Consider the following 23,514-nt stretch of genomic DNA (forward strand, 5'->3'; position numbering starts at 1 on the left):
CAAAGGCTCTTGGAGGTGACATGGGATGTGCATGGAGCAATGCTGCTTCTGGTTGCTTCCCGTGGTGGAAGTTGTCAGGAAGGAGAGCCTGGGGAGATCACTGACCCCCACAGGACATTCAGCGATGAGCCATGGTCTGGGACTCTGGGCTTGGCTTGGAAAAGTCCTTTAGCATAACATGCTTCTGTGCAGTTGGAAGCTATCTGTGTATGGAAATGGTGGTGCTGGGGGGACTTCCAGTGCCCCCTCCTCTCTGGCACTCGGGCTGCCACTTGGTGAGAAAATGTATAATGCCTCAGTGTTGAAAAATTACTAATCCAGTCCTTGGAAGGTTTGTAGGATACATTCCTTTCTTGCGGTCGATAAAGATAAAGGGGATCGTTCTGCCAGCAAAATTAGTGTATGAAAGAAGGGGAAAAAATGACAAGAGCTACAGAAACAGAAAAATGATTGGGGCAGCCCTGGGATGGAGCTCAGCATCATCACGGCGCCTGTGCCTGCACCTCATGTTCCTGCCCACCGTCGCAGCATGAGGTGCAGGCACAGGTGCCACAGTCATGCTAGGGATACTGTCCTGCTGGGCTTTTCCAGTGGTTTCCAGAGAGCCATGAGAGACTCATCCATCATGCCAAGGCAATGGTCCGTTCATCCATCAGGAAGAGGGGATGATGCCATGTGGCATGGGTAGCCCCAGCCACTTTCCAGCCAGTGATTGGCCTCCCCTCGCCTTCCTGGCACCACTGCTGGGTGTTGGTGAGGGGCCACGGAGAGCGTTCGTGCCTCAGTCAGGGGCCGTGTGGAGGGGAGGCTAATGTACCGGAGGTGCCTCGGAAATGAGAGCCTTGGATGGGTTCCTGGCCCTATTGATCTGCCGGCAGTTTATGCATCCTGACATTCATAATCTCAGTCGGCGCTGATGGTCCAGATTAATGGGCCCAGGGGCTGTCCATCCGTCACTTCACATTAATTACTGAAGAGGTGTTTTTCCAGTGATTTACCTGACAGCAGCCTGTGATGAATCCCCCTAAATGGAGTGGGCAGTGATTAATCATGGAGCCCCAGTCCAGCCTCACTCTGCCTTCCCCTCAACCACAGTGCAGCCCCCCACACCATCCGTCTCCATAAACCCTGTCTGATGCATATTTATAGGGACAGGGGGGCCTAGCCGCTTGCGGTGTGCCTGCTTCTGCCAAAAATGATGAAAAATAAATCTCAGTCAGGACGGGGCAGCAGGTGAGCAGGGTTGCAGCATGCCATAATCCTGCGCGAGGGTATCCCAGCGCTGGGGTTTGCTTTCTGTTGTTCTGTGGCTGCTTCAGACTTCTCTCTGGTTTTGATGCGTGAGTAGTGCATGGTCTCTGTGTTCTGCTTCAGCTGCAGACACTGGTCCCTTGGGATTGAGGGTCCCAGGTAGCAGCTGCTGGAGTGGTGCCTCAGTGATTCTGTCAAGATTTCCCTGCTTCCCACAAGCCAGATGTGTTCCACCAAAGGCTGTAGCACTGTGGGGTGCTCCAGGCCCCAAACCCTGTCTGCAGATCTGCTACTGTGGGGCAGTGTTGGGGCTCCACAATCCATCACTGTGTGCCAGCTGCTGAGGGAGCAAGGGTGGGTGCTGGGATCCTGACTTAGTGACCTGGGCAGGGGCTGCCCGCTGTGTACTCAGCTGTGGGTCTGTTGGGCTGTGGGCAGGACAGTGACGCTGTTCTCTCCTTGGCAGGCAGTGGTGGCACCATGCAGCAGGAGGCGGAGGGCAGCCGGGTGCGCCGCAGGAAGCCCGACATGGCGCTCTACGTGCCCAAAGCACGGCGGGAGAGAGAGGCACAAGCGGCAGGTGACACACGGGTTGGACACCGCCAGGAGCCTGAGAACCACCGCCTGCTGCGGGACTCGGGCTGGACCACTGGCGAGGGGCAGAGGCGAAGCCCCCGTGCCAGAACACAGACAGGCAGAGCGGCAAGGAGGGAGAACAGGGTGGATGCCGGCCCAAGGGAGCTGCGGACAGTCTCTGGCAGGCACAGCCATAGGACTAGAGGCAGCTGCCCTATTGCACTGGAAAGCCTGGAGGCATCCCCCAGCATGTGTGATCCGCACCCAGATCCCACTGTTTCTCAGCCCTGGGACAGGCAGGACAAAGCATCTCATGAAGAACCCGAAGAGCTCAGCCGCAGTCACAGGATGATAAGGACTGAGCCTGACCCTCCATCTCCACGGAGTGCCCAGGCTGGGGCTGTGAAGGCAAGCCCTGTGCCTGGGGATGACCCCACTGGCCCAACACCCACTACTAGCCCAACAGTGGTTTGTCAGACAGCCCTGAGTGGCATGTTGGAGCACTTGGGGGACAGCACCCTAGGTCCAGCTGGGGACCTCTCCCTGGGAGAGGCTGCCCTGCAGTCAGCAGGGGTGGGCAACCATGGCAGCGTGCCCCAGTTGGGGGGGGAGACAGTGGGTCTGAAAGCCAGGGAGGAGGGGGAGGAGGAGGAGAGGGAGAAGGAGAGGTCTCTTCTGGCAGAGCAGAGCAAGGGTTATGCCACTGGGGTAGCAGAGGAAGAGGAGACGCAGGGAGGCAGAGCTGAGCTTCCTGGGGAGAGCACCTTGTGTGCACCAGGAGCCAGCTGTGAACCTGTTTTCTTGAGGGGTGGCATGGATGATATTCCAGTACTCCCAGGGGAGAGCACTCCACAGCAGGGCATGGGCAGCCCATCCCAGCTCCTGTCTGTCATGGGGGAGAGCAGTGCTGGTGCAGGGGATCCCAGTGGTGAGGGTGACCTGGTGCCTGCTGTAGAGGAAGCAGGCAGCACTTCTGCCTGCACAAATAGCAGTGCTGGGGCTGAGAGCAGCCCATGGGAGGGAGCACCTCTGGAAAGCTGTGAGCACCCACTGCCCCTAGAGCTGCTGTGCCGTGGCATGGAGGGGATCTCACCTGCGTCCTGGGCCAAGGAGTTGTCAAGGCCAGATGAGGATGTGGGCTCGCTGCAGAAGCACCAGGAGGCTGAGAAAGAAGAGAGAGGTCTCCACAGCAGCTCCCCTAAGGAAGGACAGACCAGTGCCAGTAGTGAAACCCTGAGTCAGACCAGCCCAGGTGTTGAGGAGAGCTGGGATATGCTGTTCAACGATGATGGGGACTGCCTGGACCCACGCCTGCTGGAGGAGGTACTTCCTGCAAGCCAGTGTTTGTGGGGATTTGCAGGGGTGGTGACTGGTACTCACTGGGATGTAAGGGATGTCTTTTCCTGGGGTGAGTGCATGGGGTGGGTGGGCTGTACCCAGGGCATGGTCAGCCTAGCTGGCTGTGCTGCCTGCTCTTAGAGCCAGTCTTCCCCTGTGGTTCCAAAGCACCTGGGATCTCTATTTCCCCTCATCTGCCCCATCCCAGCGTTGTTGGGGAAGGCTGGGCTGGTTGTCCCTCTATAGTACATAAAGTGTGCCCAGCAAAATCTGCCAAAGTGCTATAAACTGCAACTACATCCTCATCAAACCAGCACTGGTGATAAAGAAATGGGCTGAGATGTATGGGATCCCACTGAAACAGCAACAGGATGTTTCCTCGAAACTATGGCTTCTTAATCAGCTGTGGCTCATTGCCATTCCCTCCTTCACACATGCTGCTGAATTTACTACAGTTGGCTGCTTAGTGCTAGGACCCACACCGTTTTGCTGCCATTCATGAGAAAAGCTTGGCTCCTGCAACAAGGCTGGATATCCCTTATTGCATTTTAAATCAGTAGCATCAAACTGGTAATTTTCCAAATGATATTAATGTACCTGAAGAAACAAACAACGTTAATATTGTTACATCTAGTGTCTGCCTACCCCTGGCTGGAAGCAGGGTGTGAAGGTGAGTGGTGCCTTGATAATAGTGTCTGTGAAGGGATCAGATTAACTCAAGAGCACTCTTACTGAGGGGCACAGATCCCACTTTGTCCGCAAGGCTTTGCTTGGACTGATGTATCCTTTTGGAGCCTGGAATGGTGCTGAGACAGTGGGACACATTTGGGGGGATGTGGAAGGGAGTTGGTTATTCCCATCCTTGCCTGGCTGTGCTCCCCTGAGCCACTGTCCCCCACCCTGCAGACCAGCGGTTGTGGTGAGTGCTGGTGTGAGGAGGACAGCACTGCTGCTCTAAGGCAGCTGCTGCAGGTGGCATTGGCTTTCTGTGGGCTGATGCCATGGGCATGGCTTTGTCCTTGGGGAAGGAAGGTCAGGGAGGATCTCTGTTAGGGTGCAGACATAGGATGCTCTGGGCAAGGTTGTACCATGCACCACAGGTTCTCCAAGGAGTATCTGTATTGGCTTCCCCATGCACATGCTCTGAGACAAGTTTGAGCTTTCCAGGGAGCTTCCCAAAATGGGTGAAAAAGAACCTGAAACAGGGATTTATCAGAAGTTGCCATCTTTGTCCCCTGCAGATTCCCACATGATGCCTCATGCTTCCTGAGCCCTCTGAGCTCCCAGCAGGTGGATGTAGCTGCTTGGGGAGGGTGTAGGCTCCCAGGAAGATGGAGCTGTTGTTAATTAACAGAAAGAACAAGAAAATTAGTAACATCTTCCTCGTAACTGAATCCTTATGCAATGCAGATAGCTGGCAGAGACCAAGATTTATGATGTTCTGTGTGGAGGAGAGATTTCTGATAGCGGATGGCTCTTTAATCTAGCAGGAAAAAAACACCATAGTGAGCATCGTTGGCTGAAAGCTGAAACCGGACAAATTCAGAGTAGAAATCAGTTTGAACACAGAGTAATTAAGCACCATGACTGTTTCCTTGCAGGCTCTGTGGACTCTCCATCAGGCGATGCAGCATGGTAGGGGCTGCAGTGCATGTGTGCCCAGGGTGTGGTGTAACTGAGCATCCACAGACCCCTCTGACCTGCTCTGGCAGGAATGTGTCTTTAGAGAGCAGCAAGATATGATGGACAGACTTCAGTCTCCCTGTCATCTGTCTGTCCGTCCATCAGTGAGCCCTCCCCAGGATGCCTGCCAGGGCTGGGGACCACACCAGGGCTCCCACTCCGTGCCCTGCCCCTGGCTGGGGAGCTGCTGGCATGCTCTGTGCTGGGCTGGCAGCGCTGGGGGACCTGTTGAGCTGTGCTTGCCACGTGGTGTGGCTGAGCCCTGCTGCCAGACGGCTCCTGTCCTTCCTGCCCGACCACACCTGGTGATTTGTGAAGGTCAAGGACTGCTCTGGAGCTCTGTGCTCCTGCTCTCTAATCATCTTCCCAGTGCCTGGCACTACCTGAGTGCTCTGCTCCCTCAAGCAGCACCGCAGGGCTTTATCCTGCCTGGGAGTGGCTCCCTTGCTTCCCCCAAGCAGGCACAGGGTGCCTGATGAGTGTGCTGCCCTGCATGGGGGTGATGGCAGGGCAGGAGGCTCTGCTGGCAGTGCTGGCTTATCCTGTGAGCTCCATAACTCAACTCTACCCTCCGCTGGCATCCAGCCACTATGGCAGTACCCCCTTACCTGCTGTGAATCCATCTTCCCCATAAAATTGTTGGAATGAGCACTTTTTATCGACTGAGCTGGCTGGGATTTATGGGCTCTAACCTTGCAGTCGTGGTGTGCTCTGCTGTGATCGCTTAGGGGATTGGGGTGGGAACCCGCCTGAGTTATGTACCCATTTCTTGGCGTCATGCCAGCCCCAGCTCCAGGGGGAACAGGGAAGCTGTCACTGGCTTTGGACTGCACCTGGCCTGGTGTTTCAGCTGAAGCAGGGCAGTGAATCCCCTTGGCTACTGGCACGGTGTGGTTTGGAAAGCAAGGAAGGATTCAGCAAGTGATGCAGGGTAGCCCACTGGGCAGAGCATGGTGCAGGGTGACCAGCTGGCACTGGCAATGCTGTGGGACAGGGGGAAATAGGGGTGGCTGCACTCCTGTACTGTGGCAGCAGGAGGCTGCTGCCTGTGTTTTAAAATAAAGGTTGAAAAATGTGCAAGGTAGAAAAGCTCTCTAGCCATAATCTTTTAGGGTTGGAGAAAGTGCCACGCTGTGAGGTAGTAAAGGTGCACAACCCATTTTATCAAGAAGATTGAGAAGGGACTTGATTAACGTCAGTAAGTGCTATGATGGGGAGGAGACCAGGGACTGAGGGTTCTTTAATCCAACAGAGAGGCTAAACAAGAACTGCCAGATGGAAAGTGAAGTCAGACAAATTCAAATGAGAAATAAAGCATAAATTTTTAGGTGCATGGGTGATTAACCAGCAGAACTTGCTCCTCAGTGGAGCACCTTTTCATCTTGGCATCTGGGGTGCTGATAGGCTGCTGCACTGCATGTGCTGCAGCCAGGGCATGCTGAGCCTGGTGCTTCCATGGCCGAGAGACATCAATCTTTCCTCCTGGTGTTACTGTCCTGCTCCATGTTCTTCCCCAAAAGTCCTTCAGGTCATCACATCACTGTGGAAGGAGGGGTGTGTTTGGAGATGCACGTGCTGTTTTCCCCCCTGCCATTCCTACCACGTCCCTGACTTAGCTGCAGTGCATGGCAAGTGAAGGGATTCTGGTAATGGGAAAAGCAAGTGCATGGTGTGAAAACCCTGGCTGATAACTCTTAATTCTCAATGCCAGGAATCCATCTGCAGTGCTGGGGTGGGATGCAGGGGCCTGGACAGCTTTCTGGGGAGCACTTACTGTGGATTGAGAACTGCTGTGGGGTAGGTGGGCATGGGTTGCTCAGTGCTGTGCCTCTCCTACTGCTGCAGCTCTCAGGGGGTGAGAAGCACCGGGAGAGCCAGCAGTCACCTCGCTTCAACTACTATGGGGCCGAACCTGCTGTGCCAGACATCAGCGATGATGAGCTGCCCCATGTCATTGAGATCTACGATTTCCCCTCTGATTTCCGCACCGAGGATCTGATGCGTGTCTTCTGCAGCTATCAGTGAGTCTGCACTATCAGCACTCTGTCCCTGGTGCTGGGGTTCCCTGCCTGGGCTCTGCTCCAGATGGCTGCCCATCAGGTGCCGATGCCTTGCTGACCTTCTCTCTCCTTGGCAGGAAAAAAGGCTTTGATATTAAGTGGGTGGATGATACGCACGCCCTGGGCATCTTCTCCAGCCCCATAACAGGTACTGCTCCTAGTTCACCTGGGGATGGGCAGAGAGGAGGCATCCCTCTCCTGCAGCCAGATCCTGGGCATGGGCTGACCTTGCACGTGGACATGCTGCTCTCTTCTGCAGCACGGGATGCCCTCAGCACCAAGCACCTGATGGTGAAGACACGCCCACTCTCCCAGGGCAGCCGCGCCTCTAAAGCCAAAGCCAGGGCATATGCTGGTGAGTGGTGCTGCCCTGTGCCGGCTTGTGCCATCGTGCTTGTGCTGCAACATCATCCTGATAACCGGGGAGGGATGGGGAAGGCAGCATGACTCCACAGCTGTGCCGGCTGCCCTGTCCCTCCCAGAATGCCCCACTAATGTCCCCCATCTTCACAGAGTACCTGCAGCCGGCCAAGGAGCGACCTGAAACATCAGCTGTCCTGGCCAGGCGGTTGGTGATTGGTGCCCTGGGGGTACGGAGCAACCAGACACCAGCCCAGCGAGATGCCGAGCGGAGGAAGCTGCAAGAAGCTCAAGGTGAGTTTTAGATGCCTGGAGGGGCTGCAGTATAGGGGGAGACTTCCTCATGCATGCTCCTTCTCACAAGGTCGTGGGTGAGAGGGGGCTGCACCAGGGTGGACTCCAGCCACCTCCGCAGGGAGGTGAGGCAGTAGGGATGTGGCATTGACCCTATTGTCTCTGCAGAGAGGAAGCGCCTGGAGAACAAGCAGCGGGAGGATGCCTGGGAGGGCCGGGACTGAGCCAGGAGGCTGCACTTTCAGCCCATGTCCCTCTCTGAAGGCATCTGCATCTCAGAGCTGGGACAGATTCAGCACTGTGTTCAAAAGCACTGGGCTGCTTCACCGAAAGGGCTGAGCAGCACACGGGCTGGTTGGTGCTGTGGGGATGCTGTTGCTGTCAGGCAGCACTGCCCAACCTGCCCAGGGCAGAAGCCCCAAGGCTGCCAGCCACAGCAGGAGCAGCAGCAGGATGCAGGGAGCTCAGCAGAGAGCATGGGGGGCTATGCGGGGCAGCCCTGGCCACCTGGCAGGGCCTTGTGAGTGAGAGTTTCTGTTCTTTATTTTGCTAATAAATGCCATTTATTTTATTTGCTTGCCTGGGTGGTGGCTCCCTGTTCCCTTCATACCGGGGGAGGGTGTGCGTGCCGGGGACAGCTGCACATGGGTTGCACTGCTGTGGGATGTCCACCCCTCCCAGGTGCTGGGTGTCCCCGGCGGGTGTGGGGGATGTGCAGGCAGGAGGGATTGGGCAGGAATGTGCTGGCAGGGACCCTGTTTACTTCCGCGGAGCAGCTGCAGCCCTGAACAGCAGGGCCCTTGTCAGAGCATGGGCAGGGCCATGTTCCTGGCCCCACACGGGGCTGTGATGTGGCCACGCTGCCGGTCATGGCAGGCGGGGGGCTTCCTGCCCTGCCCCCGGGTGGAGGCTGGCACCTGGGACCTGCCTTTGCCTCTGCTTTGCATCATCTCTCAGCACCTGAAAAACAGCACATAGGGTGCCCCAGCACTCCCACCCTGTACCTCTGCAGACTCTGAGGTTTTGGGGCCTTTCACAGGAGGTGAGGATGGGGATGATGCTTTTCTGCCACCACTGCCAGCAGTTTGCATGCTTTTGGTCACTGAGGAGCTCATGTGGCTGCCCTTTGTCCCCTGGCTGTCCCCCAGCTTGGCAGCAGTGGAGCTGGTCATGACCCCGTGGTGGTGGCTGCCTGCCTCTGCACCATCCGGCAGCTCTGCCAGCTGGGAGCCATCTCGGCTGCCGTTCCCGGATGCTCATGGCTTGGCCGGTGGAAATTCCAGAGCCAAGTTGCTGCTCTCATGTGGAAAACATCTTCCCCGCCATCCGGCATCCCTCAAAGCCCGACCCTGGTCGAGCGAGCCTCCACCAGCACGTGCCTTGCCACGGTCTCTGGCCTCAGGCCCCTCCAGTGCATAACTGCCGTTCCCAGCAGTGACTCCACGTGCAGGGACCATCACGTGTGGGTGCAGCCTGATTTGGCTTGGGCCAAGGTGGGTGCTGACAGCCCCCCACCCTGGACTGGTGCCTGCCAGCGAGGCAGGAATGGACAGAGGTGTGCAAGGAGAGGGGTGGCACTGCCCCATGGCTGGCGATCTGGGGAACAGACAGTACGGAGTGTGTTGGTGACATTCCCTTTTATTTCCTGTTGTAAGAAAGAAGATAGAAACCACGGGAGGTAAGATACAGAGAGCAAAGGCACAGTGTACCCTGTGTCCCCACACTGTACCCAGAAGCAAGGGCTTTGAGGGACAGAATGGCCCTACCACAGTTCCCATGTCTGGGAAGCTGCCAGGACAGCCTGGGAAAGCCCAGCACGTCAGCTGCAGACACAGTGGCTGCTGGGCTGACTGCCAGCGCATGTTGCCACAGAGCTGGCTGGGTCTTTTTGCATGCACAGGGTTAGCCAGTTCAAGGCCGGGGTGTCCTGCAGGGCCCATGGGGACCACTGATGGAAAGCCAGAGCTGCGTCATGCCAGGCACATGTGGACAGCCAGGGAGTTGGTGGCCCTGGGTGGCATAGGGGAAGCACAGCCTGGCTGGGGATATGTTGCCAAGACTAAGTTGTTCCCAGCTGGGGACTGGCTTCATGATCCTAATGGGAGAGAGTGCAGGGAAATGAGGAGGTGATGGGATTGATGAGGGAGTACCCCCTCTCCCACAGCACAGTGCCCTGCTCCCAGCTCCCAGAACCTTTACTGAAGACAGGACTGGTGCATGGGTAGTCAGAGACTCTCCTGAGTCTGCTGGAGCATGGGGCGTTGAGCAGGCTGAGGTAGTTGTCCTGGGGGGCCCTGGGGCTGTGGAGGTGAGGGCTACTGCAATACTTGGGTCACTCTTTCAAGTCCCACTGGCAGCATGGGACTGGACACCCCCAGGCACTCCCTGCCAGCCCTGGCGCTCATCTCTGTCCTCTGCAGCAGCATCAATAAATACGAAAGTCTGCAAGTCCCTGAGCTCAGTCCAGTGCTGCCAGGGCACAGGGGCTGGGGTGCGGGAGTTGGACTCTCCCGTGGCGTTGCTGGGACCGTGCCAATGCCAGGGGTTCACACGAGGTTGTTGGCCAGGCGCTCCTGTCTCTCCAGATCGCTCACCACGTCTGCACCGTAGGCATCACCTGGGGACAGTGATGTTGTGGGGGTGGGTGGGCATGTGAGGGCACAAGAAACCTGTGGCTTCCCCAGCCTCATTGCTTCCCTCACCCTGTCTGCCATAGCCCTTATGTTCCTGTCCCTCCTTACTTGTGTGGCAGCCATGCATCCAGACACGCTGCCCATCATACTTGCACTGGCACCTCATCACGTTGTTGGAGAAGTCCGACTCAGCCACCTCATGCTTGGGGTTCACGACCACCTGCATAGGGCAAGGGGCAGGGCTGGGAGCACCTCTGCTATGCCCTGGCCAGGCAGGGCTTTGGCATGCACAGCAGGGTACAGAGCAGCACCCTGATGTGCAAAGCAAGGGGTGCTGTGGTGCTAATGGAGGGGATCCCCAGCCTTGAGATCTGGTAGCTTGGTGTCTCCCACCCCTCAATGTCCATACCTGGAAGGTGTAGCTGCCTGGTGGCACATCGGTGATGTCGATCCACTGGCAGTCGATGTCATGGCGGTAGGTGTCCCAGCACCCCACACTCACCCCCTGCTCACCAAAGTTGGCACAGGCGAAGCGTCGCTGAAGACCTGCAGCAAGGAGGGGAGGTGAGGGAGGCACAGACAGAGCCCCTTTGGGGAGCAGAATGGGGGGCCACTGTCAGCTCTGCAGCTAGCACCTACCTTCGGGGCAGTTGGTGTCTTCCAGGCAAAAGCTGGCCTTGTGCCCCTCAGCCACCTTGGAGCCATTGAGTGTCAGCAGATCGTAGTGGGTAAAGACCTCGATGCTGTGGAAGTGTCTGTGGGGACAGGGGCTGAGCACAGGGCCAATGCCCAGCCGGGGAGCATGTGGCTGGCCCAGGCAAACCCGGCAGAACTTCTGGCAGGGCAGCACCCAGGGACTCAGCAAATTACAACCCTGAAGCCAAATAAAGCCGTAATGACAATCCTGGCTCAGAGGATGTTAATTACCCCGGGTGGGACAGCCTCTTGGGAACGGGTGCCACCATGCCCTGCCTGGCTCAAGGAAGTGGCAGCTCCCGGCCAGCCCCTGCCTATGGGCCACTCACCGGTGGCACTGGTGCCAAGTCCAGGCATGACGCCCCATCCTCGGTCGGAAATCAGCTCTTCCCAGATTGTGGATCTGGGAGGAGAAGCGAAGGAGGCGGCGGTGGCCATAGGGCCACTGCATGCTGTCAGCAGAGCGGGAGAGGCAGCGCTCCTCATGGGCACAGTACAGCAGTCCCAGGGGCCGGTCCTCCAGGTAGGCGGTCTCCTGCACCAGCTGGGCGTTCATCACCAGGTCTGGGGCGTCTGGCATGGAAGGGATCAGAAGGGATTGAGAAGGTGATCCCCACTCTGCATAGCACCCTCTACTCTCCTACAGGAGAAGGAGGGTCCCCCCCTCCCAGCAGTACCACATGGGCTCCTGCTACTCACGGGCAGTGCAGGTGACCCCTGCTGAGAAGCGTCCCCCGCCGCTGGGGCAGTGGACAGGGCCATGGCGCTGGCACTGCTGGAGGGCCAGCTCGGTGCCGGCACAGCGCACCCCGCTCATCACAACCCGGGTGGCATCGGGGCTGCCTGCCCAGTACCACGTCTCCTGAACAGAGGAGGACCACAGTGCTTGGAGCAGTCCTTGCAGCCCTTGCCAGCACCCACCTGCCTCCCCTACCTCCACTCTTGCCCTAACACTGCCACCAGGATTTGAACCCCCAGTGTCCCTTCCCAGAGCCCCTGGCCACACCATGCCCACACTATCCATCCTGCACGACCGCTGCAGCTCTGGCGCCAGGTTGGTATCCCACTCACCTGGAGGGCATGGCTGGCAAAGCCCAGCCCCAGCTGCCTGCAGACCACCATGGCCTCGTTCAGGCCCCACTGTGCACCGCACACTGCACCCCACTGCAGCTTCCCCTGCACTGGCACCAGCACCTCCACCACGCCTTCCTCGGGGTTGCGGCCCCCAGCCAGCCGCACCTGTTGGCAGAGAGGGGCTGAGCTGCAATGTGGTGCAGCCCCTACACTGCAATGGGACAAGAAGCCCCACACATCCACCTGAACATCTCACTCATCTTCCTCTTCCTTCTTTCCTCCCTACAAGAGGGAGGAATTTTGCCACCAGATCATCCTGCAGAACCCCATCAGAGTGCTGCTCTGTGTCTCCCCATCCCCTGGGTCACCCCAGGGCTGCTCTGAGCATACACACTGGGCATAGAGCTTGGGGAGCAGGGACTCTGCAATGTGGCTGGGGGTCAGCCAGCTCTGGGAAGGAGACAGGGACTCACCTGGCTCTTAAAGTCCATGTAGGGCATGTGGCAGCGGACTGCAGCATCAGCCTCATGCTGACACCCATTCTGCTCAGCATCCTGGAAGTGACACTCACCCAGGGAGCGCTCATGGCCAGTGCACCGTACATTGCTCATATGGATGGGCCCAAGACCTAAAGCACAGGAAGGGTCAGTGCTCCCTGCTCCATGACCACCCTAGAGAAGGATCCTCATCCTCCTTCCCCTGGTCTCGGTATTCTCTATGGGAATGGGGCTGCCCATGGCAGGAGCAGACAGGGTAGCCTCATCCCAAGGCAGGCTGGAGCTGTGTGAGCATTCCAGGGTTCTCCATCAGGACACATTATACCCGTTGATTTCCCCATCATACCCCTCCAAGCCCAGAGGCTTCCCAAATCCATGCTGTAACACCTGCCTCACCTTGTCCCATCCGGGCTCCCACCAAGGCCTGCTTCGCTGTCCCGTAGCCCAGCTGCCGGCACACCACACTGGCTGCAGCCAGGTCCCACTGCTTGTCACACACGGTACCCCACTGCCCGTGGCTTAGCACCTCCACCCGGCCCTCACCAGCGTGAGTGCCGGCTCGCAGCCGCACTGGGAGCACCTGGGTATGGGGAGCAGCCAGTCAGCAACCCCAGGACACAGCCAGCCCCTTCCTCAAGTGCAAATGAGGTGGCGGAGCGCTGCTCAGCTCTGGGACTCTATCAGTGGGAAAGGGTGTGGAACTCTGCAAAGGCTCACCTTTCCTAGGGTGGTTTTGTTCTTGCCCTTGCTCTTCTGGAAGGCGGGGCCAGGGAGACAACTAACGATGGCATGCATGCCATGGAGGCAGGCGTGCTGGTGGGGGGCTGGTGGGGCCACCTGCATAGGGCAGCGGGCCAGGTGGGGCTCTGAGCCCTGACACCGCACCTTGTGTACCCAGAAGCTGTTCTTCTGGCTGAGGGTCTTCAGGCTGCCGAGGAAGAGGAGCAGAGCCAGGGTCAGCTTGGGTGCCAGAGACTCTTCCTCACCCAATGCTCATGCTGGTGCCCATCCAAGGTGCCCTGCACACCATGCCCAGTGCTGAATCCTACCTGGAGTTGGGGTCCTTTAGCTTCCTGTTCCAGAGCTTTCTGTGGGTGTACAGAGCCAGGAGGTGAGGGAGCATGCTGACAATGTCCAACTTTGAACCCCGTGCCCCATCATTTCTGCCCTCCCCAGCAGGAGACCCCACGGTACGTCATGTTCTCTCCCCACTGGCAATTACTGTGCCAAGCCCGTCTGTACCATGTGTCTCAGCTGGACTGTGTGACTCCTGGCACTGGTAGGGGCTCATTATGGGCTGTATTTATAGTCGCAGGCTGAGACGAGGTGGGAGGGACCAAGGGACACTTGACTTTCCTCTCCTTTCTCTCACACTTTGCCAACCATGGTGGTGACCATCCCCAAAGACCTCTGGATGCTGCTGAGTCCAACTCTGACCCTTGTCAAAGGCCCAAGAGGAGGATCCAGACATGGCCAGGCTATACCAGCACCTCGCACACCCATCCACATGTGCAGCCTTTCTCTGACCACTCCTCCAGTCTCTCATCCCCATGTGCAGCCAGCCACCTGCCCCACATGCCCAGGTGCAGTGCATGTCTCCCACATCCCTACCGGTAGAAGCTGGTGTTGATGTGTTTCTCCCGGGGGAAGCCCAGCATCCCGCAGACCACACGGCTGTTGTTCCTGGTCCAGTTGGCATCACACACTTGCCTCCAGCGCCCATTGTGCTTCACCTCCACAGCACCCTCCATCACTGGCATGCTCAGCTTGGCCCGTGCCAGGATGGGCTTGAGCCGCACCTCCTCCAGGGTTAGTCCCGACACCTAGTGGGCATAGGGTGGGCGTGGGGCTCCAGCATCGAGGGCAGGGTGTTCAGAAGAGGGGGCAGGGGAAGGGTTAGTTGGACCTGCTTCAGTCGCCCTGGTGTACGCTGCTGGGCACAGGCGAATGCCATGGGCCCCCACTCACCTCTCCCAGGTGACCAGAGGGAGTAGCCTGGGGGGAGTTGCCAGGCAGGCGCTGTCCTGAGCACACCACACCAGCATCCTCTCCATGGTGGCAGTCACTGACGCCCCAGCCATTGTGGACACACTCTGCCAGGGAGCCTTCGCTGCCCCCACACTGCACGTTGTCCAGCCAGATGGGGCCTGGGGACACAGCATCATAGGCCCCATCCAGTGTGTCCCGTGAGCTGTCTGCACCCGCAGCCGTGTGGGGAGGCTCCCACAGCCAGCGAGAAGCACACTGCCCTCGTCAGGATCCCCTGCCCCCCATTCCCCACCTGCCCCCTACCTTCCCCTTGGCCGTAGGTGGCACTGTGTGTCCAGGTGATTGCAGCGGTGTAACCCAGCTGTCGGCAGGCGACGGTGGCCACGTGGAAGTCGAAGCCATCATCGCACACGGTGCCCCAGCGCCCCTGGTACAGCACCTCCAGCCGGCCCTCTCCAGCTGGCCCCCGCGGTCCCCCCAGCCTCAGCTGCACAGGGGCCAGCTCCTGCCTGCTGGGGAACACCCAGCACAGCAACAGCACCAGCAGGATGTGACTTGCACCAGTTGGCATCACCTTCATGGTTCTGTGGGTGGGATGCCTGGGAACAGCCCAACAATGAGCCCTTGGGGCCATGGCAGAGTGGGGGTGCAGCGGCATCCCCCCTCTGCCTCAGAAGCTGGACAATGGTATAGGGATATCATGCCCTCTTGCAAGGTGGTGACATCCCTGTCCCTGAGCTGTGGGGGATGCATGGGCTGGTCCCGGCCATACTCTCAGCATACCCCAGCCCTACACCCTTCACCAGGTCACCCAGCTCTGACACAACCCTCCCAGGGCACCAACAGCCATGGGCAGCCCCAGGAACATCGCCCTGTGCTCTTGTTGCTTCCTGTCTGCCCCATGCTCCGGGACATGGATGAGGGCCCCACAGAGCCCCCTTTTATCCTCCCCCTGGATTCTCTACTGAACACCAGGGTTCCTTCCCATCTTGCACACAGCCCAGTCCCGGTCACCTCACCTCTTCCCCTTCATCCTCATTCAGAGCATTGGTGGGATTGCTGACCCCCCTCCAGGTGCCCAGATGTCCCCTCCCGGGGGCACCCCCGGCACTCACCCAGGCAAGGGATGGCGGTGCCGGACCGGCAGCGGTGCGGTGCGGGCGGCGGCGAGGGGACGCAGCGGCGGCGCTCGCGGCAGTGGATCCCGCAGCTCCTGCCTCCCGCCGGGCACCTCCTGCCTCCCGCCGGGCACCTCCTGCAGCCGCTTTTATGGTGCGGCGGGGTGGGCCGACCCGAGGGGGCCCCCCTCCTCCCCGCCTCTGGTCTGGAGCCCAGCCCTGCTGCCTGCCCACCCCCGGCACTACTCTGCCTCACAGCACACTGGGGCAAACCTGTTCCTGTCCCAAAGCCTGTCCTTTCCCCAGCCGGGGGCATCTGAGCTATTCCGGATTGTCCCTACCTGCCTTGAGGCTGGACTTCCCCCGAGTCCAAATTCCCTTGGTCAAGGATGCTCCCCTCACTGGGCTGTCGCGCAGCCAGGCACAGTATGGACTCTGGAGATGACGAACTGCTATGCTAGGGACACTCCTTGCGCCTTCCACTCACGCAGTGGCTCAAGTGGGTACACAGGCACAGGATGCCTGGAGGTGCCGCAGTGCGTCCAAGACTCGGGGGGCACAGGGACCACGGCAGGATATGGGATGGCATCGTGAGCCTGCAGCACAGGTCTCCCAGGGCTTGAGGCATACCCTGTGCCATCCATAAACCAGGCTGGCTGTGAGGGTCCTCAGGCTTAGCCCCGTTGCGTGGGGCGTAGAGAGTGGTGATGCCCCACCCCGCCCCGACTTGCCCCGGGAACAACCTCTGGCTTGGGGTGCCGCCAGTCCCCGGGGCACCCTGCTGCCCACACGCCCGCCGTGCTCCGCCGTGGGATGGGGATAAACAGGAAGCCCAGTGCCCCGGCCGTGCCCAGGGACCGGCCAGGAATGTGCCGGTGGCCACCGGACTGTTTGTTTGGAGTCAAAGCAGCCGGATCTTGCCGGGAGGAGCCAGGATCAACACGGCCGGGAATAGCCCGTGAGCTCATCGCCACGTCTCGCAAGGACCTCCAGCACCTCTGGGTGTGCAGGGATGCACAGCTCTGGGTCCCTCTCGCAGGGGACCCTCATCCCAGCCCTCTGCCTTGGCCAGGATCAGGGCTTCTCCTGAAGCCTCTGCTGCGATGTGAGTCCCTGGCCAGCCCCAGAACTGAGGCCACGGAAAATCTTGGGGAAGGGCAGGGTTTGGGCCAGCAGTGGAGCCCGTGACTCATTCGTCTCGACGTTTTGGAGATCAATTGCTTAAGTGTGAGGCCAGGAGCCTCCCCCGAACTCCTCCCCGACAGATGCTGGCAGGGGTGCAGGGCAGGCGGGCGCTGGGTCTCGCTCTCAGCTCTGCCTCTGCTCCTGGGGACAGCAAGAAGAGAGAACTGAGGGGGCTGGTGGGCTCTCTCACATCTGGGACTTGCCAGCCTCCTCTCGCAGCGGTACGGACACTGTCTCCCGCCGCTCATGCGGTCGTGGCGGGCTGGAGGTGTCCCCCTTTGCCCCGAGGTGTTGGCCAACGAGCCCCTCATCTCCCTCGGGGCTCACTGGGTGCCAGCACCTGCAACCCCGGGCAGCCAGCAGCGGCAGCAGCTAAAAATACTCGGCCGGCAGCAGGGCAGCCCCGTACGCGGGAAGCTGTGGGCGGCGGGCGGGCGTGCGGGGCTATTCTCAGAGGGCTGCGGGACTATTCCTGGCCGGTCAATATTGATTCAGCCAGCTCAGGTGCAGCAGCTCACCCTGTCAGAACCGTATTTAGGGCCCGGCAGGAGGCGAGGCGGGCGGCTGAATCGGGAGCATTGTCTGGCAGAGGAAGAGGGCAGGGAGAGGATGTGAGCTCTGTAATCTGCAGTCAATCGCTCCCGGCAGCAGCCCGGGTGAGGCGCACACCCCGGGCCTGCTGCGGCTGAAGAGTGACCAGCACGGAACATCTGCCCTGGGGACGGAGGGACGGGGCCAAAACACGTGCAGGCAGCTTCCGTCGGGAATAGGAGCATGTGTGAGGCACGAGGGGACAGCTGCCAGTCCTGGCTCCTGTGGTTTCTGAGCTGCTGGGCACGTGTCTGCTGTACACACATCCACCAAGAGCCGGGGGACTGAGGACACTTGGGGACTTCAGGTACAGAAGCAGTTTCCAGGCAGCTCTCTGCTTATTCTAAGTACTCAGGATGGTCTGGACCTGCCTGTAGCTGGGGGACTCCATACACACGGCCCTGCATGAACCTCAGCCTCCATCACGGAGCAGAGGAGAGGGTGAGGGGCTGTTTGTCCCTACTCACTATTCTGAAATGTCCCTCTCCTCTCTGGCAGCTCTTCCAAGGCTGCATCACCAACAAGTGTGGATGGCACAGTAGCACGGGAGCTGCATGAATTGCTCAAAAAACACAGTAGTGAGAGTGCTCATGAGAGAGCCTGGGCCATGTTTTATTTCCATGGGCACAGGCAGGGGCTGAGTGAGGCTTGCCATGGTCATGCAGAGTCCAGAAGCCACTGGGGCAAGGCTGGGTTGCGGCAGGCTAGGAGCAACCATCTCTTCAAGGTGATGGTAGCAGCTGTGAGCACAAGGCACCCTGCCAGCCTGCACCCAGCTCTTGGGAGGTGCTGCTGCCCTAAGGTGCTGGGGAAGCAAGTTGGGGATGGACAGGGCTCTGCATAGCATCAGCAAGGCATGCTGCTGTTGCAACCCTCTGTTGGTGAAGTCAGTTTCACCAGTCTCATGAGAGGTGCCTGAAATCCTTGATAGCCACTTGGGCGGCATTGCGTCCTGCTGCTCCCATCACTCCTCCTCCTGCAAGAAAGGAGAAATGGAGAATGGTGGTGCACCTCTTCCATGTGTCCCTTTCTTCCTTCTGTAGGCCTCCAAGAGGGTCCTGGCTCCCAGCTCGGCTCACCAGGGTGGGCTCCACTTCCACAGAGGTACAGGCCTGGAACTGGGGACCGGTAGCCAGAGTAGGATGGTGCAGGCCGGGCGAAGTACAGCTGGTCCAGAGACATCCCTCCATGGAAGATGTTCTGCCAACAGAGCTCTGTGTGAGCTAGCTGTGTCTGGCCCAGGCCGGTGTGCCCTCTAGCACTGGGACCAGAGCGATGCTCAGAGTTGACACTCATGGTACCCACTCCACTGGGCAGCCCAAAGATCCTCTCCAGGTCCGGTGGTGTCAAGATGTCCCTGCCAATGACGGATGCCTTGAACCCTGGGGCATAGTCTTCAATGCAGTCAAACACTAGAGAAAGATGAAGGGACTACTGGTAGGCAGCCTGGGGGGACATGATAGCCAACTCCTGTGCAGCTCCAGGGCTCCAGGTGTTACCGGGGTCTGTGTGTGCATTACGTACCCGTGTCTGCATATGCATTTCTGGCCTGCTCGTCCCAGGGCTGACCACCTGCCAGCATGGATGGGGTGTACTGGGTGAAGAGGGACACGACATGGCAGCCTGGTGGGGCCAGCCCTGGGTCCAGTGCTGAGGGAATGCAGAGCTCGATCATGGGCCTGGGGGAGCAGTACATCAACTGGGCAGGCAGAGGGAGACCCAGCTACTCCACACCTCTTTCCCCAGCATCCACTTCCATGATCCAGTGCACCAACGTGTGCCAGTACAGGCACCTACCTGCTGGAGGGGTGTCCGTGGGCAGCCTCAGTGAATGCCTGATGCAGGAGCTGGGTGTCCTCGCAGTTGAGATGTATGGAGCACTGGTGGTGGGGCAGGGGCTGGCCATCGGGGGCATTGGGGGCAGCCAGGAAGCTGGGCAGCCGATCCACCGCCACTGGGCATGGCGTGGGGAGATGGAGGAAGCAGGGTGCAGCCTCTTGCTGAGCCTGGCACCAGTGTTCCTCTAGCAGGGATGGCAGTGGAAGTGTCCTTGCTGGTACCTACCATTGATCTTGGTGACAGGGGAGCGTGTGTCAACCTGCCTGATCCGCTGAACAAAATCCTTTGGCAGCTGCTCCTGGGGTGGGATATACCAGTGCAGAGGCTGGCTATGAGAGGCAGAGTGAATGGAGTGATTCCAACATGCCAAGCCCCCACCAGCCCCATGCACTCCATACCTGAGGAATGAGTTCCAGAAAGGTGATCTGGGGGGAGGCATTGGACAGCACCAGTTTGCTCCTCACCTCTGTCCCATCCTGCAGAGCGACACCTTGTGCCTCCCCGCCCCTGCCCAGCAGCACGTGACACACTGCCTGGGCACATGTAGGGGACAAGATTTACCAAGAGCACCCCTGCTGCCTGCAGGGATGGCCAAGCAGCTCCCCTCTCCCAGACATCCCGTACCTTCTCAGCAAAGATGTGGGCTCCCCGGGCAGTCGCTGCCTGGGCGATGGCTTGGGACAGAGCTCCCATCCCACCTGCCACATAGCCCCAGGCTCCCCGCCGTCCATCCAGCTCACCCATGACATGGTGCAACAGCACGTACCTGAGGTAGCAGGACCTTGGATTAGCTACTGGCTGAAGGAATGGATCTGTCCCGTGCATGGGTAGTGAGGATGGTGCCACAGTCCCCACAGTCTCCCCTATGAGACTGTGCCACCTCATGGGATGTCAACTCAGTTACAGGGAGCACGCGCCAGCCGGGACTCAGGTGGGGACAGAGGTGTCCAAACAGCGAAGGGATACGTGGGGGCTGCTCAGGGAGAGTCTTATGGCAGGACTGGGGGGCAGCCCCTTGGCCAGCACCAACCCCTGAGGTACCCTAGCAAAGTTGAGCAGGCAGTGGCAGGGAGAAGCAGGGGAGCAGGGCATGGGGTACTGGTGTGCAGCAGAGCCAAGAACAAAGCATGGCAAGGGGGGACACTGCAGGCATGAGCCACAGGGGGAAGGGACCCTCACCCACTGCCAGGGGTGTGTGGGCTGGCCATGGCTCCAATCACTGCATCAGTAGCCAGAGTTGCCTTCAGGGGTTCTGACTCAAACCAGTGATCCAGGATCTGGCCCAGGAGAAAGAAAGCATGCCAGGCTTGGGGTGGGGACCTGCCACAGCACCCTGGCAGGAAGGAGAGGCAGTGGGTGTTTCCACACCACCACTGCCAGCACGCACCTTGGAGATGGGAGCTGTGAGCACCTCGTAATAGCAGGGCAGCTGCCGCCCCAGTGCCAGCCCTGGGGGTGGAGAGATGGTGTGAGACTTTCATGACTGTGCCAGGGCTGACTACTGGTACCCAACTGGGTTTGGAGACCAGTCAGTGGGACCAAGGTGAGTAAGCCTACCAGAACCTGCCAGCCCAGTTTGGTCTCCTAAGGAGGCTCTGCATTGCCCATCCCAAGTGCTGGCAAACACCCCTTACTAACAGGATTCCCTATCACTCCGGATGTACCTGCCTGCAGCAAGGGCTTCAGGGTTCGCAGGTTCCTGAGCTGCTGGAGCAGGGAACCTTTACCCAGGGCAGCTGTATCCACTGGAGGGGCATCCAGCAGTGGGTCAAGGGCCAACACCATACGCCCCATAAACGCCTCATACTCAGGGTAGGCCTGGATGGGGACGGAGGGTGGACAACAAGGACTGCACCATGGTGGATACAATGGATACCCCACCCAGGAGAATCCCTGCCACTCCAAGGGCAGGGCAGCCCAGCCCCTTGTGGGTTTTGCTGTGCCAGGTGCCTGTCCCTGGTGGTACCTGGGCATCCTTCTGGGAGAACTGAGCAATCTGCTGCTGAGTCTGGGCCATGTTATGTCCCAGAAGAAGGGAACGAGGAGGGCTCCTGTCCTCCAGCAGTGGGGTGAAGGAGTGGGGGTCCCGTGGGAGCACTCTCAGACCGTGCCGCTGCAAGACATGGATATCCCCACTGCAGGACCCACCCTGCAGGGACAGCCTGGCAGCAGGGTCTTTCTATTTGCATGCTGGAAGTTGCCAGCAGCCCAGCAAAGAGTGGGTGTCAGTACCTGCAGCTCCAGATCAGCATAGATTTGTGGTCGCAGCAGGCTGAGCAGATAAGATGCCCGGGAGAACTTGAACCCTGGAACATGTGGGGTGGTGGGGGATGTCCACCAGGGCTGGCCAGGGCCAGGGGGACAAGCGGCATGCAGGGGTACCTGGCACAATCTCCTCCGTGACTGCTGCGCCACCCAGCACATGACGCTTCTCCAGCACAGCTGTGCGCAACCCTGCCTGCTGCAGGTAGGCAGCCTGTGGGGAGCACAGCACACACTGCCCATCCCTCCAGCCAGGATGTCACTGTCAGCGTGAGCACCCTCCTGCAGATGGTGCCCCCCTCCCCAGGGAGGGCCTGTGGGAGCCCCAGCCCCACGGGCACTGCCACCAGAGCCCTCCCTTGCCCACAGCACAGATCCTTCCCAGTCCCCTGCTGTCCCCTGTGGATGGAGGAGAGGCAGCACGCCACTCTAGGTACTCACTGCCACCAGCCCGTTGTGCCCTGCAAGAAGAGAGGGAGATGAGCAGAGCCCGAGTGTTGGTGATGGGCCCACAGCACAGGACACCCTGCCACGCCTGGGGCTGTCACAGCCATCCCAGTAACAGGCACTAGACACAGGGATACAGGTGACAAGGAGCATCCTCCCCTGGCCCTACAGCCCTGGCCCTACAGCCCTGGCCCTAATGGGTGCAGCAGAGGGCGATGGAAGTGCTCAAGGCAGATGCTCCAACAGTGCTCTGTATGCTGGGGGGCTGCAATTTCTGCCAGACCCCTGGGTCGTCCCAGGGGAGACGACATGAGGAGCAGTCTGGTGGTTTGCAATGCATCCAGAACTACTGTGGTCCCCACCCAGCTGGTCCTTGTTACCTGCCCTGGGGGCAGGGCAGATGTGGGTCGACTCCTGCTCCCTTGCTCCGTTACCTGCCCCGATCACCACCGCGTCGTATTCCCTCTGCAGCTGGGCTGCAGCCCCGGCATGGGCCCAGCGCGCTCCTGACGGCCCCAGGGACAGATGCCAGCCCTGCAGGCAGCGGGAAGAGCAGACCAGGCTCAGTCTTCCTCGGAGCCCGGCTGCCACCGCCCCGCAGCGCCTGGCCATGGCTGTCCTGCGCCCGGCAGCCTGGACTTTGGTTTCACGGCGGAACTTTTCCCAGGGCTTCCGGGCACAGGGAGGGCAGGGAGGGGACGAGGAGGGCAGGGCAGGGAACGCTGTGAGGAGGCAGGAGGCTGGTCCGGACAGGGGCACCCGCCCAGCGCTGCCCCGCTGGTGCTGTCCCCAGCGAGGCGCTGACCCTAGCACGGTTTTGCTGGAGGCTTGCAGCGGGGCCGGAGACAAACCCCAGGGCTGAGAGAGCACAGATCGTGCCTGGGGCTCAGCAGGGTGCCAGGAGATCCCCAGCCTGTACTCCAGGAAGGTGCTGAGCAGGCAGGTGGGGGCCTGGGAACCCCCCTCCCCCAGCTCCTGTTCTGCTTCAGGGATAATCCAGAGGCACGTGGCTGGGGTGATGGGCCAAGCACAGCAGGACAGAGGGAGTTTGCCCCCCCCCCCCACCCCCCCCCCCCCCCGCCTTAAGCAGGCAAGCCCCAAGCACAGCCCTGAAAGCAGCAGGAAAAGGGGCAGCTTGGGGATGAGCTTGGCTCTGAATCCAGCACTATTGCTCAGCAGGGCAAATTCCAGCTCAGCAGGATGGGGCAAAGGCCCTGTCATGGTCCAGTTCTCCCTCAACTGCCATCCCCAGCTCTAGCGAGTGGCATGGGAGAAATAGGGGGCAGTGGCTGCCTGAGTCCCTTGGGGCTGGCCCCATTCCCAGCTGTACTTGAGGTTTGGATGTGCACTGAGCCCAGACGTGCCTGGGAAACACATAAGCTACCTCAGGATTTACTTGCTGTTCCCAGCTAAGCTCATAACTGTGGCTAACTGGTAGTCTGGGTGCCTGGGTGGGGGGAAGAGGGTGCAGGATGGGCTACACCTCCCCAGAGCCTGCCAAACCTCTGAGGGCCCTGCAGCCCACATTTGGGTGTGAGGGGAAAGGGGGATGTACCTTAGACCACTGCTTCATTCAGGTTTGGCTACGCTATCTTGATCTCTGGCCAAAGCCTGGCAGCAA

General features: G+C 59.7%; 3 protein-coding genes across 3 annotated transcripts; 1 reads left to right on the top strand and 2 right to left on the bottom strand.

The window, feature by feature from the left end:
* Positions 1 to 2,899: 2,899 nt before the first annotated feature.
* R3HCC1L (R3H domain and coiled-coil containing 1 like) lies at positions 2,900 to 8,117 on the top strand. Its single transcript, XM_062496677.1, has 6 exons — positions 2,900 to 3,150; positions 6,694 to 6,869; positions 6,986 to 7,056; positions 7,168 to 7,263; positions 7,422 to 7,562; positions 7,731 to 8,117. Exons 1-6 carry the CDS (start codon positions 2,905 to 2,907, stop codon positions 7,784 to 7,786), a joined length of 786 nt encoding a protein of 261 aa, XP_062352661.1. The 5' UTR covers positions 2,900 to 2,904; the 3' UTR covers positions 7,787 to 8,117.
* A 1,991-nt stretch (positions 8,118 to 10,108) lies between these two features.
* Positions 10,109 to 15,153, bottom strand: LOXL4 (lysyl oxidase like 4). The gene is given in 15 exon segments (XM_062496645.1): positions 10,109 to 10,179; positions 10,304 to 10,415; positions 10,605 to 10,741; positions 10,835 to 10,950; positions 11,221 to 11,464; positions 11,591 to 11,753; positions 11,963 to 12,130; positions 12,439 to 12,593; positions 12,859 to 13,042; positions 13,180 to 13,390; positions 13,512 to 13,550; positions 14,074 to 14,285; positions 14,431 to 14,609; positions 14,755 to 15,054; positions 15,057 to 15,153. Coding segments are annotated over 15 exon segments (2,388 nt in total).
* A 3,000-nt stretch (positions 15,154 to 18,153) lies between these two features.
* Positions 18,154 to 22,505, bottom strand: PYROXD2 (pyridine nucleotide-disulphide oxidoreductase domain 2). The gene is made up of 16 exons (XM_062496985.1): positions 22,328 to 22,505; positions 21,888 to 21,907; positions 21,567 to 21,660; positions 21,417 to 21,490; positions 21,151 to 21,297; positions 20,849 to 21,002; positions 20,572 to 20,633; positions 20,364 to 20,461; positions 19,809 to 19,950; positions 19,583 to 19,717; positions 19,410 to 19,482; positions 19,143 to 19,299; positions 18,870 to 19,024; positions 18,647 to 18,757; positions 18,425 to 18,545; positions 18,154 to 18,321 (listed from the first exon to the last, which is right to left on the bottom strand). The coding sequence occupies exons 1-16, from the start codon at positions 22,503 to 22,505 to the stop codon at positions 18,192 to 18,194; spliced, it is 1,851 nt and encodes a 616-aa protein (XP_062352969.1). The 3' UTR covers positions 18,154 to 18,191.
* Positions 22,506 to 23,514: the final 1,009 nt, after the last annotated feature.

The sequence above is a fragment of the Cinclus cinclus genome, chromosome 7 (genome assembly GCF_963662255.1).
Source record: "Cinclus cinclus chromosome 7, bCinCin1.1, whole genome shotgun sequence".
Classification (NCBI taxonomy): domain Eukaryota; kingdom Metazoa; phylum Chordata; class Aves; order Passeriformes; family Cinclidae; genus Cinclus; species Cinclus cinclus.

What these genes read in the sequence shown, in the direction of transcription:
- R3HCC1L (XM_062496677.1), top strand. Translation starts at nt 2,905, where the DNA reads ATGGAGGGGATCTCACCTGCGTCCTGGGCCAAGGAGTTGTCAAGGCCA. An exon ending in CGTGTCTTCTGCAGCTATCA is followed by an intron (nt 6,870 to 6,985) that starts GTGAGTCTGCAC and finishes TCTCCTTGGCAG; the next exon opens with GAAAAAAGGCTTTGATATTA. An exon ending in GAAGCTGCAAGAAGCTCAAG is followed by an intron (nt 7,563 to 7,730) that starts GTGAGTTTTAGA and finishes TTGTCTCTGCAG; the next exon opens with AGAGGAAGCGCCTGGAGAAC.
- PYROXD2 (XM_062496985.1), bottom strand. Translation starts at nt 22,505, where the DNA reads ATGGCCAGGCGCTGCGGGGCGGTGGCAGCCGGGCTCCGAGGAAGACTG. An exon ending in CCCACATCTTTGCTGAGAAG is followed by an intron (nt 19,718 to 19,808) that starts GTACGGGATGTC and finishes ACATGTGCCCAG; the next exon opens with GCAGTGTGTCACGTGCTGCT. An exon ending in TTCTGGAACTCATTCCTCAG is followed by an intron (nt 19,483 to 19,582) that starts GTATGGAGTGCA and finishes ATCCCACCCCAG; the next exon opens with GAGCAGCTGCCAAAGGATTT.